At 35.7% G+C, this 17035-nt stretch overlaps 3 protein-coding genes across 4 annotated transcripts; 1 reads left to right on the forward strand and 2 right to left on the reverse strand.

Annotated features, from left to right (window-relative positions):
- Positions 1-765: 765 nt before the first annotated feature.
- On the forward strand, positions 766-2995 carry LOC125473228 (protein WUSCHEL-like). Of its 2 annotated transcripts, none has more exons than XM_048575788.1 (3): positions 766-1702; positions 1796-1899; positions 2384-2995. In XM_048575788.1, the coding sequence occupies exons 1-3, from the start codon at positions 1234-1236 to the stop codon at positions 2795-2797; spliced, it is 987 nt and encodes a 328-aa protein (XP_048431745.1). In that variant the 5' UTR covers positions 766-1233; the 3' UTR covers positions 2798-2995. The 2 variants fall into 2 exon arrangements, with proteins under 2 accessions (XP_048431745.1, XP_048431746.1); XM_048575789.1 differs by having other exon boundaries at positions 770-1702; positions 1823-1899.
- A 4864-nt stretch (positions 2996-7859) lies between these two features.
- LOC103966707 (protein ANTHESIS POMOTING FACTOR 1) lies at positions 7860-10605 on the reverse strand. The gene is made up of 10 exons (XM_048575294.1): positions 10444-10605; positions 10255-10343; positions 9865-10066; positions 9680-9746; positions 9478-9577; positions 9291-9404; positions 9043-9180; positions 8829-8913; positions 8464-8513; positions 7860-8360 (listed from the first exon to the last, which is right to left on the reverse strand). Exons 1-10 carry the CDS (start codon positions 10448-10450, stop codon positions 8217-8219), a joined length of 996 nt encoding a protein of 331 aa, XP_048431251.1. The 5' UTR covers positions 10451-10605; the 3' UTR covers positions 7860-8216.
- Positions 10606-15000: 4395 nt separating this feature from the next.
- Positions 15001-16701, reverse strand: LOC103966706 (WEB family protein At3g51220). Its single transcript, XM_048575714.1, has 2 exons — positions 16220-16701; positions 15001-15875 (listed from the first exon to the last, which is right to left on the reverse strand). Exons 1-2 carry the CDS (start codon positions 16361-16363, stop codon positions 15351-15353), a joined length of 669 nt encoding a protein of 222 aa, XP_048431671.1. The 5' UTR covers positions 16364-16701; the 3' UTR covers positions 15001-15350.
- Positions 16702-17035: the final 334 nt, after the last annotated feature.

A 17035-nucleotide genomic window follows, 5' to 3' on the forward strand; every position in this document is an offset into this window, starting at 1 on the left:
ATTTTTTTTTTTAGCCGATTATCTCTTGATCTTTTATAATTGGCCAATTTGCCGTCTAAATTTTTATAATTGGCTAATTTGCTTCCCCCAACGTTTATGATTCACTAGTTTCTAATAATAAATTTGTTAAAATGAGTAGTTACTTTTCTTATTTTAATTTTCAATTGAAATAGGTGAACCGAGACGGTCATGTGAATCGAGTCTCAAGGAAGGCTAATGAAATGGTATCACAACCCTAACATGTTGCTGAAAAAGCAAGACCATGGATAAGATTCATAGTTGTCCACATTGGCGATAAATTCAAACAAAAAGTTTACGGAGTGAACTAGTTGAAGAGAAGAAGAAAAAAATGTGTCGTCTGCATTAAAAATAAAATTACTATTTTGTCCTCAAACAATTGTCATGTGTCGTGCACTTGACCAAGATGGATGAAAAATTCCAAAATATGATGTCATGAGAAAATTGACCAATTATAAAAGTTTAGGAAGGTAACTATATAACTAAAGCTAAAATTCAGAAGAAATTTAATTAATTATAAAATTCAAGATGGAATTTAGCAGTTCCTTTCAAGTGTAGGAGGAAATCCTTTTTAAAAAAAACCACTAAATCCCCCATTCCATTTTTATGGCCATGGCCATTCATTCATTCATTCAGAACCCTCTCACCTTTCTTTCTTTCTAATCCATTATATCAATTCATCATCAAATCATTTTATATTATTCTCTCTCTCTCTCTCTCTCTCTCTCTCTCTCTCAGTGCATCAAAAATAATAATTTTCATATATACCTCTGGGTCATGCCTTTTCAACCAAGTAATTCTTATGCCACTGATGGCTTCCCTTTCTAATCCCTCTTTTGTCCCTTCCCTTTTTATGAACCCCTCTCTCCTCTCTCCTCTCTCCCTCTGTCAACTTCAGTCTCTCTCTCTCAGATATTTCTCTGATTTCCTCTCTTCGTCTCTCCATGTGCCTCTCCTCACCTCCCCCTTCCCCCTCTTAATTATAACCCTTTGATCCCCAATCCCAAAATTAATTTCAATTTCATGCACTTCCTCTCTCTCTCTCTCACCCACCCTTCTCTCTCATTCCCTCATTCTCTCTTCCCCATCATTTTGTTTGCTTCCCTTTGTAATTTCCGTTCTCTCCATCACACTGCATCCCTAGTTCAAACACTCCTCTTCTCCCTTAGTGTAATTTAGGGTAGAAATTTTGCTCGTAATCAAAAGAATCTCTCAATGGACCCTCAACAGATGCCAAATGAACTACAAGACGGAGGCAACAGGCAGGGGGGTGGAATCATGTGCAGGCAAAGCAGTACGCGGTGGACACCCACAACTGATCAGATAAAAATCTTGAAGGACCTTTACTACAACAATGGCATTAGGTCACCCAGCGCTGAGCAGATTCAGAGGATCTCTGCTAAGCTGCGACAGTTCGGCAAGATCGAAGGCAAGAACGTTTTCTATTGGTTTCAGAACCACAAAGCTCGTGAGAGGCAGAAGAAAAGATTCACTTCTTCTTCTGCTCCTGATCACCATCATCATGCAGCACCACCAGTGCCAGCTGTACCACCAGAAGCCAATAATATCAGGCAAAGATCATCAGGGGTTGGGATTGATATTAATGCAACTGCTGCTGCTGCGTATGAACAACTACCCATTAATCACCACAGCAAGTATTCCAACATTTCTGCTCCACCAGCTGGTAATTAGATACCAGCCCTTTTCACTATTTAATTTTTTAAAATTTTCCTACATTTTTTTTTAGTTTTTACTATTTGGATTTCTTTATATATAGGGTTTTCTTCTGCATCTTCTTCTTCAGTTGGTGTGAATGTTTCTGTTGGGGCACAGATGGGAAACTATGGGTATGGATCCATTGCCATGGAGAAGAGCTTTAGGGTAAGTTCATATATGTAAATGTACATACTTATATTCATACACAATAATGAATTAATGCTAGAAAGATGAAAAAACTTGCAACCCATGTGAGCACGCTAGTGCAAAGTAATCATCAATTAATCTACAAACACAAAAACACCCTACATAGAGTGATTTAAAATTTTCTATATTAAGGAAGAAACCATTTGGCCCTTTGTTTCCTTTACGAACTAGAAAAAAAATTTCCGCCTTTCTCAAATTAAGCCAAACTAGTTGGACCAGAATTAAACAGTACATATAATATTCCTCTCTAGGAGTGGTACTAAAATGAAAACAACAGTTGAAAATGTATAATTGCAAACCCAGCTTTGCCAATTTGGCTAGAGCAGTGTGCTCTCCCCCTCTCCACTCAAGTTGGATTCTCCCTTCCATGGTTTAGATGATTATATCGTTTGCAAGTAAGAAAACGTACATTCTAAAAATAAAAAAATTCGGTTAACTGCAGGAGTGCTCAATATCATCTGGAGGAAGTACTAGCACTGGTCATGTGGGTGGATCTAATTATGATACTTTTAATCACAACTATGGATCATGGGTTGGGGTTGATCCATATTCCTCGCCCTACACTATCTTTGACAAGAAATCGTCATCAAAACCAGTGTTTGGTGATCAGGAAAATATGACGGAAGAAGAATACTACAGTCTGCAAGCTTCCCAAGAGATTGAGACTCTCCCTCTCTTCCCCATGCACGGTGAAGACATCCATGGCTTTGGCAACATCAAGTCATCCTCCATGGACGGCTACTACTCCGGCTGGTACCACTCCGGTGGCGGCAACGATGGTGGCTCTCGCACTTCCCTTGAGCTTAGCCTCAATTCCTACGGTCACATGACCCATGATTACTTCAGATCATATTGATTAATGTAATAATATTCCTCATGTCTCTAAATCTAAGTTCTAGCTAGCTAGCTGCTCTAATATCAGAACGAGACTATTTAAGATCCCCATGTTTATGCTCTGATCTTGTAGGTTAAATCTATTATCAGCTTGTAATTATAATCAGTATGGCTACTAGCCTACTACCTTATATATGATTAACTCCTCCTATTTTAAGGCTTTGTTGGCTTCAACTATTTAATTAGGTTAAAAGTTATTGGGTTTTATGTACGTGTCATGCAAAGAACTTAATCTACTGATTTATTAGCTCACGTTTAACTTTTAGTTCCCTTTCCCGAGAATATTTCATGATAATTATTTGCTAATCAAGATGCATGGATTCAGTAATGTATAATAATAATCCCATGATTCATTCATAAATATAGAGAGATGTTTATTAGGACAGAGACTTTCAATAAACAATTTACTGTCAGCCTCTTAAGCTACTAATACACAAGTCATGTGAAGAAATTTTTATACGTAATCTTGTATTAGTGATCCGGACCGTATCGGTAGTAGTGAATAGGTTATATGTAAGTTCTTATCAATTAGGTAAGTTATCAGTCTTCGTATTGTTCAATTTTCATTGTCACCAAGAACATGATCCGACGGTCCAGACTTTATTGAGATGGTTTGTAGTCACCTTCACTGAATTAAATAATGTATTAATGATGTAGTCATTTGCATGCACTTACCAGTTAATTAAAACTTCATCAGTACAAGATCACGAAGAAGATGATGGTAGATATGGAGATTTCAATCTGATGGCCTTCCCTGATAAGTGTGACGTAATTTCTCGACATAGATTTTAGGTGGGCCCCTGAACTTGAGGCTAAACTACTGTGCTTTACGTCAAGGATTTGTTGTGTATACATGTGTGTGTTTTGTCGAAAAGATTTGCCAATGATATGAAAGAAAAATGTAAGAAAGACATGCTGTTAGGGCAAAGAAGATGCAAGTGTGTATGAATGTGTTTTTATATGCAGCCGTTTTTATAAAGTAGAGGTGGGAGCTAGTGGTAGTGGGAGGAGTATAAATTTTGAAGTTTGAACCCTCTTGGTCTTGGGAAATTCCAAAATATTCTTCTTTCTTGTTGTTTTTGGTACACGCATCTCCACCCGTTAGTGGAATGTCAGGGTAATTAGAAGGCAAGGGTAATGAAATTGCTCTAATTATTCATTTTAAATAGTAATTGTCTTTGTGCAAGTCCATACGTTTGGAAGAAAGAAAAGCAAAGGCGATTACCATTCGCAAATATATTTTTATTTGTTTAATATTTTCTTTATATTATCCTCCACATGTCATATCGCCATAGATTTTTGTTTAATTTTAAATGTTTAATTTGCAAGTTTGTTAAACTATGTAAGATTTTTAAGTGTGGACCTTGTAAGTTTTTTTAATTTCTTTTTTTTTTTGGTGATTTTTATTTTATTTTTTAGAGCTGATTAATCATGACCATTGAATTTTTCAATTTTTTTAAATCAAAGGCTCCTCAAAGCGCCACATGGTGCAGTAGCAATTTTTTTTTTTTTTTTTTAGGGAGTGGGGGCGATGGGTTCTGTTTGCTGGCCTTCAAGCGGGCGCAAGTCCCGTTAATATTTGGCAGGGCAACCGCAAGGGCTCCTGCCTTCCACCAAATCGCCTCCAATTTTTTCACATTATTGGGCAAATGGCAGTTCAATCCAATTGCTTTTGCGCAATTGGGTGACTACTGGAGATGCTCTAAGTTGCAAATTATTTATTTGTTTATATTTGGATTTGACCTCAAAATATATCCAATCACAATAAAGTTTAAGCGTTGGATCCAATTACTTGCAACAATATTTAAGCGTTGGATCCAATTGCCTTACATTGTTCATATTTTGTCTAATCATGGACCTTGCATGGTTTTTAGCAATTAAAATATTTTCACCTAGTTGCTAAAACTTAAGTAAACTTTTGATATTCTAGTAGTATTACAAAATAAAGAGTTTTTCAAAACTTAATAAGTCACCGTTCTTGTTGTTTGGACCAACATCGATTCCCCTTCACTTATTCAAAAAAGTGAGTTCACAAAGCCTACAATATGCCTCTTCATATATATGGATCTTTCAGTTAGTGCGTTGAGGCTATATTGAAAAGAATTGAATCCTTAATTTAATTCTAATTGTAACCCAGTGTCACAACCATCGCCATTGAAAGCTGAAACTAACTCCAAAAGCTTAGCATTTAAAGTTTTGATATAAGACACTTTCATCCTAAAAGGTCAATTACATATAGGTCAAACTAGGACACAACTAGTAAAATTATCATATGTTCTAATACCGTTGAGTTTATGCGAAAACTTAGAAAAATGTGTCTCAACTCCTCCATTTGGTTGAGTAACATGCATGTCCAAATAGTGACTAATACCAAAATGTTTAAAGCAAAAAAGAAGGCAAAAGGAAAGGGTCATCTAGAATTAGAAAATACTTGGTTTCTTAGATGTAAGAAGTCATTTCTTTTTATTTTTGTGTAAAAATTACAATTTATCATGCATCATAAATTTTATTTTTAATATTTAATAAGCTACTTATGCGTGCATGTCAAACAATGATTTTTTTATGCAAAAAGGAATGTCTTCTTAATTACGTGTGAAGAGCTAAGGCAGCGTCTTCTAAACTTGAAAATTATTTGATTCTATACCCTTTGTATGTATACATGGCTATACATGGCTAGCGTATAGAGGAATACTTAGCTATATACACACTACATCAAATGTAAGGATAAATATTTTGACCACTTAGACTACATACAACTTCATTCATTTCCTCTCTCTCTCTCTCTCTCTCTCTCACTCTCTCTCTCTCTTTTATATAGCAAGTTAACATTTTCAGAGAAACCAAAACAACACCACCAAATGGGTATGAAATGAGTTGAACAAGGCACATAGATAAAATGTGGGTGCAAATAAACATGATACGAAATGAGCCAAATGATGACACACATTCACAAAGACATTCACCAACCAAAACATATTCACTCTACATTATTCATAATTTTGGGTTTCAGTTTTCTTGGGTCCGGTAGAGCAGCTTGTAGGCACCTCCATAATCTTAAGAGGTCCCCATCACCAAGATTTTGGGTGGGATATGGCATTCCTTTTTCTGGTTTGACCAAAGTTCAAACTTTATAGCTTAGGAGAAACCCTAATGTCGTTTAGGGCATGCAAGCCTTTAAGAATAGGATAATACGACTAGGGTATGGCCTCAATGAGGTAACAATGCTTCTTGTTCTTCCTTGCTGCATATATATATATATATATATATATATATTATGGAGAGAAGATTTAGTTGTTGATCGAATAAAATCTTTAAAGCTTTCTGTGACTTCAAGTACGTAATGTCCCTTACCAGCAAAATGAGGGATGCCATACATCATGCTTTTCGGCCAGTTTCATGTAAAGTGTTTCAAATTCGTATTTTCCAAGTTGGTTTGGTTTCCATTTTTATCAGTGTTGTTGTGGCTCAAGATTTTCACCTATTAATTGATCCTCACATATGCCTCCCCACATTATTTTTGTTCTATCTTCCTCTTCTTCTCTTTGAATGGAGAACTTCCTTAATTGGTCTCTTAGTTTGAATTCAGGGGAAAATTTAGCGATCTCTCCTATAAATTATAGACCTTGTTTCACTTTATTCTCTAATTTCAATTTGGTTATGAACCCCCTAAACTTTCAGCTCGGGTTACTGTCTCACTCGTGGTTTAGATCTGTCAATTGTTCTATCAAATTGAGGACTTTTTCGTCCATTTTGTACAGTAGAAGCCTTCGTAAGTTGTATTTCCTCTTAATTTTTATTGATGGGTCATGCTAGTTGCTAGGTAGATTAAAATTTTAAATTAAATGAAGTGGTGGTTGATAATTGAATTATTACACAAGTATTGATTAACGTGCGTATTTCCTATTGGTGATCCATAATTTATTTTGTAAATTTAATTTTAAAATTCAGTCTACCTAGTTTTACCCTCCTTTATATATAAATTTAGCAATTATTAATAATCTATAATGAATAAATTACTAATATGAATTATTTATGATTTATTAAAATTAATTATTAACTTATTAATTTACCAAGATATTCCTTGTTTTCTTAAAGATTGTATACTATATTTAGTTTTCGTTTTATGAACTAACAATTTTATGTATTGGTTTAACCAAGTAAAATTCATGAATTTACTTATTTTTTCTCTAAAATAGATTGTACATTGTTCAATGTACTATATTATTCTATTTTATGAATATTTAACCACGCAAAAACTCTATTTAAATAAACAAAAGTCATGGTAACACAACAAATCATACATACAACAATTGAACAATGGCTTCTCATCTCAAAGATGTAAATAAATCAACAATGACGGATGAAATGCGTAGCATTGTGCAAGTACAACATAGATAATCCAGGTAGCACTAAAATACAATTACAATAGTGGGTTTCTTCAACCATTATTAATTTATATATTACGTGGGATCTATATGAATTTTTTATAATGCATTATTTTATACATTTAGCAAATTAATAATCACATAATCTTCAAGTCCAAACTGGCTAGAAATCTTATTTAACCAGAATTATTAATTTATCGGGTATACAATTATCAAAATTCTAACATCAACATTGTGTAACTCTTATACCGCACCAAAGCGAAGAACTTCCATGTAACGGGGAATTCCGTGAAAAAGTTAAAACACAATAACAATTCAATTGGTTTGTGATACCACTACCAAAATGTTATTATGACAATATATCTAACTCAGTTACACACACTATCATGCGAAAAAAAAGTTAAACAGTAAAATAATGCAATAACATTGTCGTGCATGTGAGTTTTCTCTCAATCAACAACTTCGAATTACTCACGCATGGGATGACCGACGCCGTCGACAATCCTCCTGGATTTTTGGTGGGCATTGTTTCGTCTAGTAATTCAACAGAAGGAAACACCCATTTTGTCATGTGTGTGACTGTGGCCCCCACCTCTGATCTGACACTTCATCTCCATAAAATAAATTACAGTCAAGGAAGAAAGAAAGAAGCATATACTAATACTATCACGAATTTGGAAGTGATAATTCTGCAAAAGTTACATTCAGGTCCCTGACACCGACTTTACAAAGGCAAGGTAATACTACCAGGACATTACGTGCAGAGGATCTGCATACACTTTCAGAATCTACTTTGTAGGAGTTAAAAAGAATGACTCGTAATATGTAGTACAATTGTTTTTTTCTCTGTTACTGGGGTCCCGAAGGCAAGAACGAAACACAACAGTTTTGATGGAACTCTGGCGGTAACTTCAAGTATCAGTAACAAGTCGACGGTTATATGGTATCCTCGAGCTGCTTTGGGCTAGAAATTTGCCGGGAGATGACCGGAGATTTCTACTTTCTTCCAACGTAAGATCCCAATTTAGACAAATCTGGAATCCAAAATGATAGTTCAGACGATCCAGTTGCAAACATTAGGTTTCCAGGAGCCCATTTAATAACTGGAGGTTCATTTTCGGTGCTCTTCCAGCTTGTGACCTGGATAGGTTACAAACACAATTAGCAGTGTTAGAACCATCACAGACTGTATTAAAGTGGGTACAAATCATTACAGATAAAAGAAGAATATTATTTATCTTACTTCTTTCCCGCTCCGAACACTCCAAGCATAGACACTACCATCACCTGAACCTGCCAAAAGTTTAGAAACCAATAGATCACTTGTAGTCTTGTATGCCAATCTGGTGATCATGCAGGTTATTGTTGTCATGGATAGGTTTATGGGGAACGTTAGGGAAAGCAAGTATTTTCTGGGAAGTCTAATTAATAAAATATATGCATGAAAATGAAACGACAGCCTTCAAGAAACTATGTGTGAAAATGAAATGAGGGCCTTCAAGAAACTACGCAAGAAAAGATGAATTTCATTAACAGTACGCAGCCAACAAGATGATATCCCAGAGCTTGCTCACATGGCATTAAAAATGAAAGAGGAGAAGTGCATACCTGATATGACAAACATCCCCTCGGGGCTAAAAGAAGCCTCTAACGTTGAACTGCCGGAGACTGGCTTTACATTGTATGTGGTTAACTAAACAACAATGATAGGGAAGCCATATCAGAAAGAATAAATCATGCAGAGTCTATCAATTTAAGATAATCTGAGTTAATTCAAAGCACTATTATTTACGCTAATAATGAGTTGTTGTCGAGAACTTACAAGAGTTCCACGGAATGAATCAAGAACATGAATATGTCCACCTGTGGTTGTTAAAAGCATAAGTCTCCCATCGTTACTGAACTTGATAACATTTGCATCTGACATATCTCCCCCAACAGAAAAGATTTCAAAAGGACCCTAACAAGATAAAACAGTTTAGGCAATCAAATCAGCCATGCTTAACTCTACATAACTGCAAACTTCCCAATTTTCATTTGTACTCAAATACAAATTACAAAGCAACTAACCTTTTCGTACATTCTGGCATCAAACATTCTTATGTAACCACCAAAGGCAATTGCAAAAACTAGCCCTTGATCATCATAAGCTGTGGCAGGCCTTCCTTGAACGCGTAAAAGACCCTAAAATACAGGTAAATATTATAAACCATTTGAAGAAATAACTTAAATGTAAGAAACCGTACCCAATAACTACCTGGCACTTCTCGGCACGTTGATCCCAAAGCAGAACAGTTCTATCAAGAGAGCCTGAGATGAAGCAGTCTTTACGAGAACACAAGCTAAGCGAGACTACCCTACAAAAAACATATAAAACCCAATTTTATAATTGCGCATATAAGCTCGCTAAAAGCACCCACTTAGGAGAAAACAAATAGCCATTGATCCTGAAACCAAACCTGTCATGGTGGCCTTTGAAGTAGCGCAAGTACTTGTTGTCATTCAACGAGAGAAGCCTCAAGGATTCTGAATGAATAAATCATAATATCACATTAGTAACTGGCCATTCTAAGTAAACACATGATATCAAGCATATATATCAAATGCAAATGGTGAGATAAAAGCGTAAAAATGCAAAGCATACCATCCCAGCCATTTTTGGAAGAGTATATAACGGTTGTCGGATGTGAAGTAAAGCAAACCAAATCAACTCCATACTTTTTGCTATTGATGGTCTTCAAGCATGTTGCAGTGGAGACATCATACAGGCGAATCGACTCGTCATCACTAGCAGTCACTACATAACTATACGCCTTGTGAAAGTCCAACGAACTAATTCTACCACTCTGTGCATAAAAACCCAAACAATGACTTAAATTTCATTTCTTTTTAACACGACGGTGTTCTAAAATACTCTAATACGAGAAGGCGGATTCGAACTCGAACCCACATATGCAAATAATTACTCAGATTCAAATAATAACTGATAAAATTAAATAAAACAATCAAGAAACAGAAAGGTAAACGGAATTACATAGTCTCTGAAAGCTAACCCAACTTCCATGCTTTGAATAATTTCCTCCGTCAGCTCCAGAGACACCTTATCTTCTCTTTCGGATCCCCCTTTTCGCAGCAAAAATTATACCAAGTTAAATTAAATTAAATCAGTAATTCTACACCAATTCGCAACAAATTAAAGCGAAAAATATGAAAATTTTCATACCAGCCATTTGGGATTGTTGATAGTGTGATGGGTTTATCTCATTTGGCGAAATTATAAATTTCAGTGACACCCTCCGCCGCCTGCCTGCGTTTCAACCTCCGCAACGTGAAATCCTCCGCCCCTTTTTTCTTCTTTCTAAAACCTGCCCGGTTCCAACTTTTTTCCTGCCAAAATTAGAAAACCGGGACATTGCTATTGGCTATTGGGTGAGCTCAAGCCCGGCCCAATGGGCATTGGGTTAGACTTGAGCTCTTTGGGTCCTATTCGGCTTAAACTTACGTCATGTCGTTTAAAGATCTTTTCTTGGTCATGTTGCCAAAGCTTCTGCTTTTGGTCAAGGTCTTTTTAACATTATATCGTATTTAACGCTGTTCGATAAGTTTAATTTTTGAAATTTCTGTCGTGGATAGATATAAATTTTAAAATTTAAACTCATTTAATGATAAGATGCAGATATATTGATGGTTAGATGACTAGCAAACATCCCATGAAATAAGTTTATTTCATGAGACTAACTCGTAACATTTATGCCGCTGCGTTAGAGAGAACTGAGAACTCCTGAGTGTATGATGAGCAATACCACTACTTGAGGATGGGGAGCAAAAATGCACCGGTGAAATGATTGTGTATTTAGGTCTAGTAGCGATGTTTCCAACTTAAGTTATGTCATGTATCCAACTTAGGGGATTTACAAACTTATTATGTGAGAGTGATACGCTTTAGATTCTGGAGGCTATTAGCGATTCTTCTGTCAATCTGTCTTCCATTGGACAAGTTATAGAAGACATCAAGGCCATTATTTCTATAGTCATTGAAGTTTCTTTTACCCACACTCGCCATCAAGCTAACGGGGTTGCTCATAGGCTCGCTTGTACTGGTTTGTCTGTGGATCAATTTTGTGAGTGGTTAGTATCTCCTCCTAGTATTATCTTGGATATACTGGTCGAGGATAGTTCTTTTCCCTAATTTCTCTCTTTGATTCATTATTGCCTTATTATTGAAATACAACTGCTATCGTTTCCTTAAAAAAAAAAAATAAATGAATAAAAGTTATGTGATGTGTCCAACTTGTCTTTTACCTTATTTATTCAACAAGACTTAAACGTATATACGGATAAAACTAGTTTTAGGTCTACTAGAAGTGAGTGTTTTCACGAAGTTAGAGAAAGTCCCAGGTTAAACTAGCATAAATTTCAAAAGGATACATCTTGACAGTAAGTTTGATGCTCAGTTGAGCCAGTGCATTGTTAATTTAAAGTCGCATAAATTCCAAAAGAATACATCTTGACAATAAATTTGATACACATTTGTGCCAGCACATTAGCTCTAACACCATTAAAAAAATGGAGTTTTAACGAAAAGTTCACGGTACTGTTTACTTTAACGAAAAATCACATTTTTACATTAAAAAGTTAAACCTGGTACTATTCACTTTACCTTTTATTTTGTCTTTATAGTTAAAACTTAAAATTTTCAAATCATTTTCATTAGCTTTCCTTTAAAAAAACACTTCAACATCGGTCTAAACTCCGACGAAGAAAGTTTTGAGTGCACGAGGACAAAGCTTTTCTTTTAGTTAATAAGCATCCATTGTATTTATTTAGGGAAATGGGTTTAGCATAGCAATATCACAGTTATGCTTCCAAAAAGTGAAGTGTGGTCGGTATATGATAATTAAACAATAAAAACGTTTTCATTTTCAGCGTTTTAAACAATGGTATGGGAATGAAGGATATTTGGCTTGACTCGTTTTTTTTTCTTCAAATAATAGCGTTAATAGGTTAAATAATTAATTATTATGGGAAGAATAATTGGTGGAGATTAAACCCTCATCATGATGTAAATACATAATTGTTTTCTACCACTACGATAATGCGCCATCTGCTTCACTTGTTTGAGTATATGTTGCATTATTTCTTCTCTCTTCCAAAATTATGAGAGTTTACTATTATTCAGCTGGTTTTTATAATAAATAACGAATTTAATGAATTATGAATATAGAATCAATTCCCTGTAAATATGCATATCGATAATTTACAATTCACTCTCGCATTTTCAACCAACACTCTCTGTGGAAATAAATTGGTACAAACTCATGAACAATATATACTCTCACATCTCACAAATTCAAGATAAATCAAACACTTAATAACTAAAATCTCACATAACTAGCACAGGTATGACCACGTCTCAATCCGCTGCGCCATCAACGGAACTACTAGCACTAGCAGAAGAGCCGCGGTTGTCTTGGTCCTCCGGCGAAGCCTTCTTCTTGATAAACTCAATGCAATCCGCGACAGCCTCGCTGTGGTGAGAGTCGTTTTGACAGTAATACCGCTGCACATCTGCACTAGATCGGCCACCGTGGCTCGCGGCCTTGTTGGAAGAGACTGCCGACAACATGATCAAGCGAAAAACAGCCTCGCGAAACCGGTCGAGGAGAGTCATGGGAGACAGACGTTTGCTGATCTTGTTTGTGCATGAGGGGTTGTTGCTTCTCATCCTTGGAATGCATAGATGGGTTTTCATAGTTTTCTTGGAACTTGCTAGCTTGCTCTATGGCTTCCTTCTCTCTTGGTCTCTCTGTGTCTGAAATTCTTAATTCAGTTGTGGTCGTTGAAGCATGAGAGAGTACTAGCTACTATATTTATAAGAGAATCTATTTGCATGGGACGACAACTCAGGATTTGTGTGTATATATATGTATTATAATATATATGTGTGTGTGTGTGTGTGTATATGTTTATTTTTATGTACAATGTGTTTGACTTGTTTGTTTGGTAATGTTTTCTTTGCAAAACTTGGTTTCATTTTGAAGAAGTTTGACCTTTTTTTACTGTATCAGAGCAAGTTGTCTTATGTGCATGTGAAGCTCAACGACCATCTATACTCCACGTCATTCAATTTGTGTTATCCACATGCTAGGTTTGAAAATTCGCCACACAGGACGTGCTGAGAGTATTAATTAAACATCAGGGAAAGAAGGGATCTTGCATGTGCTTATAAGTAATTAAGCTACTTCCTGCATTGCCAACTGATTTTATGATGAAAGTCAAACTTCTTCACATTATACCGTGAGCTTCAAATAACCAAAAATGCTTATGATAACTTTTGACAGAAAATCTAGTGCTTCATGGATCGTTAGAGTATTTTTTTGTGGTTTTTTTTTGGAAAAGCAAATAATAAAAACACTTGATTTAAAGATAATCAATATCAAATTTGGGGGTGTTTCTAACAGAAACTTTGTCAATAAAAGTGTTTCTGAGCATAAATTGTTAGAAGACACATTCAAGTAATAATCAGCATAACCGATAGATTTTCAATATATTAGATATTATCTATGTAAGGGTGGAGTCAAGAGTGTGTTGTCTTCACAATGGGTTAACAACAATAAATTGATTCGACTTTATCTTTAGCTAAAATCAAATTTAAAATTTCATACTTATAAATGAAAATAAGCACATTAAACCGTGATAATAAACGACGACATAATCGATTATTTAGATTCAGCATATGCATCTATCCGAAAAAATAATAACATTTAATATATATTGGTTTGTTTGGGGCAGTTGGGAAGAAGTAGGGTACTATAACCATGCATGCATGTTACTTGAATAAAAGTTGTCTTCATCACTGATGACCTTCACATGGCCCCATGTGCATGGTACATAATTTAATCAAATCTGTATATCAACCGCATGGTTTCTATTCGATTCCGCCGACTTACTGGCCAGGAAAAATTAAAGGACAATCGTTTTTGTTTAATTCTGTGAACTACCACCACAACCCCAAGTTACTGTGTTTGTAGCTTCCACAAATTTCTGTGTGCGTTTTTGCTCATTGTTTTAAAGTGGTGTGGTGCTGATCAGTGATCACCCTATTGTTATCATTATATTAGTTTAGTTTTCGAAACTTTTATGGTAAATAGATTAATCAAACTTATCAAGAGTCACACTCTCTTAAGGTTTTCATTTTGAGAACGTATGAGAACCAAATACATATTAACTACATGATTATATTAATTTATATCAAAAGGCTTAAAATATTTGACAACTTAATAAAGCAAAACAATAAAATGAATTTTCTAAACGGTTTATGGATTTTATGTTGACTTTGCTTTATCAAATTGTCGAATATTTTAAACCTTTGAATCTAAACTAATATAATCTTATAATTAATAAACATTTGGTCCTTACTGTTCGCAAAATAATAACATTAAAAGAACAATACTGACTCATCAAACGATAATTAATAGAGTGATAGCATTGTCACCGACTCACCATCACTTTGGTAGTGAGCAAAAGCATTTCCCAAATTTCTGGGTGGGAAGATAAATAAATTACAAATAATAAAGAATTGGGGTATATATGTGAGAGATGGAGCATAGTAACTAGGGTTCGTGGGGGGTCAATGTCTCCACCATGCTGCCAATTTGCTGTCGCTCTGTTTGTTGCTAGTTTTGTATATACAAAATATTGAGGGAGTACTTGCTTTGACAATAGATAGCAATGGAATTCATGCCATGAGTGTGATAACAATATTAAAGTTATAAATAAATAAACTTAATAGTTCTATCCTTCTTATTCACTCAATTGATAGTTGAATTTTACTTGTAATGATTTAAAGAAAAAATTTAACAATCAACCGTCACATCATATGGTTCCTAAAATATTGGGGGTAATGCTAGAAATATCAAAAAATTTAAACTAAACTTGTAAACCAAATGATGTGATGTTTGATCGTTGGATTATTACATAAGTGTTTATTAATATGTTTATTTCCTACCACATTCACAAAAACAGAGCTCTTATGTTTTTGTTTCACTCGTTTCCACCCGTAATCTCATCCCCTTGAGAGAGAGATTGCATCCGTCAATTGTACACAAGACTTTCTCGCTCGTGGGAGCCTTACGCTCTCGGAGACCCACCTTCCTGAATTGCCTTACTTTTGCGAAAAAGCCATCCAACCATCATAGGCATCAAAGGCTTCTTCTTATTTGGCTTTCTAACAGAACTAGGGTTTCCATATCCCTCATGCAACCCTTCTTTATTAACAATAACCTGAGCCAACGAAGGAGGACTTGCAAACTTCACATGTCTTTCCTTCTGCACAAATTCCTCAGCCTCTTGGCTCAACATTTTTTTGGTTTCGAACTTCGTGTCTCCGGTCGCGATGAACTTAAAATCTTCTTCAATCTCAGGATCAACTCGGTGCTTCTGATCATCAAACTCTCTTGCCTTCAAGTAATTGTGGAGCTCTTGTTTTGAACGTTCAAGATCTTCTCTTAGTGACTTGATGCTGTACGCCATTAAGTTGTTTTCTTCTCTAACTTTCTGTAGACTTTTCTTTGTTTCTTCGAGCTCGGCCATTAAGACCTCGATCCTCGACTGAGCAGCATGTCCATTAGTGTCATTCGACCCTGCAGCTCCAATCTAACATAGAAAATAATACACTATAAATTTATAATATGTGACAAAAAAGTTGTATATTGAGAAATGAAATTCAAGTAAAATGGTTTGGTGGTGATGGGTTTTCGGTCAGTCGCTGACATGAAAACGGGTGACATGATCGGAATGGTGGGTGGGTTTCAAAGAGTGGTGATGGAGGAATGGTTCTAGTACGTGATCTGTGGGTGCACGAAGAACTTGAATACGCTCATGCCCACAGAAAATGCGGGGTTTAGCCAAACGCGCACATATGATAATTACGCTTCGACACCAATTTAATTCCAAAAACTCGAATAGTTAAAAGGAGCAAAGCTAACTAGCTAGATTACCTCTTTGAGCTTATTGGCATATATTTCTCCGACCAAAACTCTTTCGCCGAACAACATAACTGCTTCTTTGACTGACCGGAAAGGTGCTCGGGTGTCGATCTCTGCCCGGCCCATGACCACCAGTTTACCCTCGTCGGCGTTCATGGTTAGGCAAACTAATGATGGATATTAATGGTGGAGTTGACGAGTGAGGGACCTTTTTAATACAAGTTTCAAAACGGTGGGCTGTAGCTACAACTGGAGGTCGTTGGAAGCGGATGGTGTGGTGTGAGATTAGCTTTCTACTTAAAGGAAGTTAAGAAAAATGATCATATGAGGGGTTTTGTTTCCTTGGCGTCCACTTCACTGAATTTTGTTAATTGAAGTTGACAAGGGTGGTTGGAACATCTTGATCATTTTGTTAGCTCTTGACTTCTAGCAAGAATTTGGGCTCCATCCTTTTTACTAATAAAAATTCAATGCGTCTTTAGATAGATTGCTCTAGCCGATAATGTCTTTTTTTTTCAACCCACAGTGTTTCGTATTCATGAGAATTCCGTAAAAGTTTCATTCCCAATGGAGAAAGTTTGAAATAATTGGGATCTTCTGGAGATTGGATCCAATTACTAATTAATGATATGAGCCAAGGATCATAGGCGGATCAAAGTTAAGTATTGCAAATCCTAGTTCGCTTTCTAATCACTTTAAGACCAGTCTTCAATTGCATGAAGCTTTAGTGGCATAGAATTTGCCGCCTGGTCGGACAGATGAAAGTAGAACTATCTAGTGATGAATATTTGAATCATTCTCTCTTTGTTTCATATGCTTAGAATAGTA

Source organism: the organism of the source record quoted next, unplaced genomic scaffold (assembly GCF_019419815.1).
Source record: "Pyrus x bretschneideri cultivar Hongxiangsu unplaced genomic scaffold, Pyrus_bretschneideri_v1 Contig8, whole genome shotgun sequence".
Classification (NCBI taxonomy): domain Eukaryota; kingdom Viridiplantae; phylum Streptophyta; class Magnoliopsida; order Rosales; family Rosaceae; genus Pyrus; species Pyrus x bretschneideri.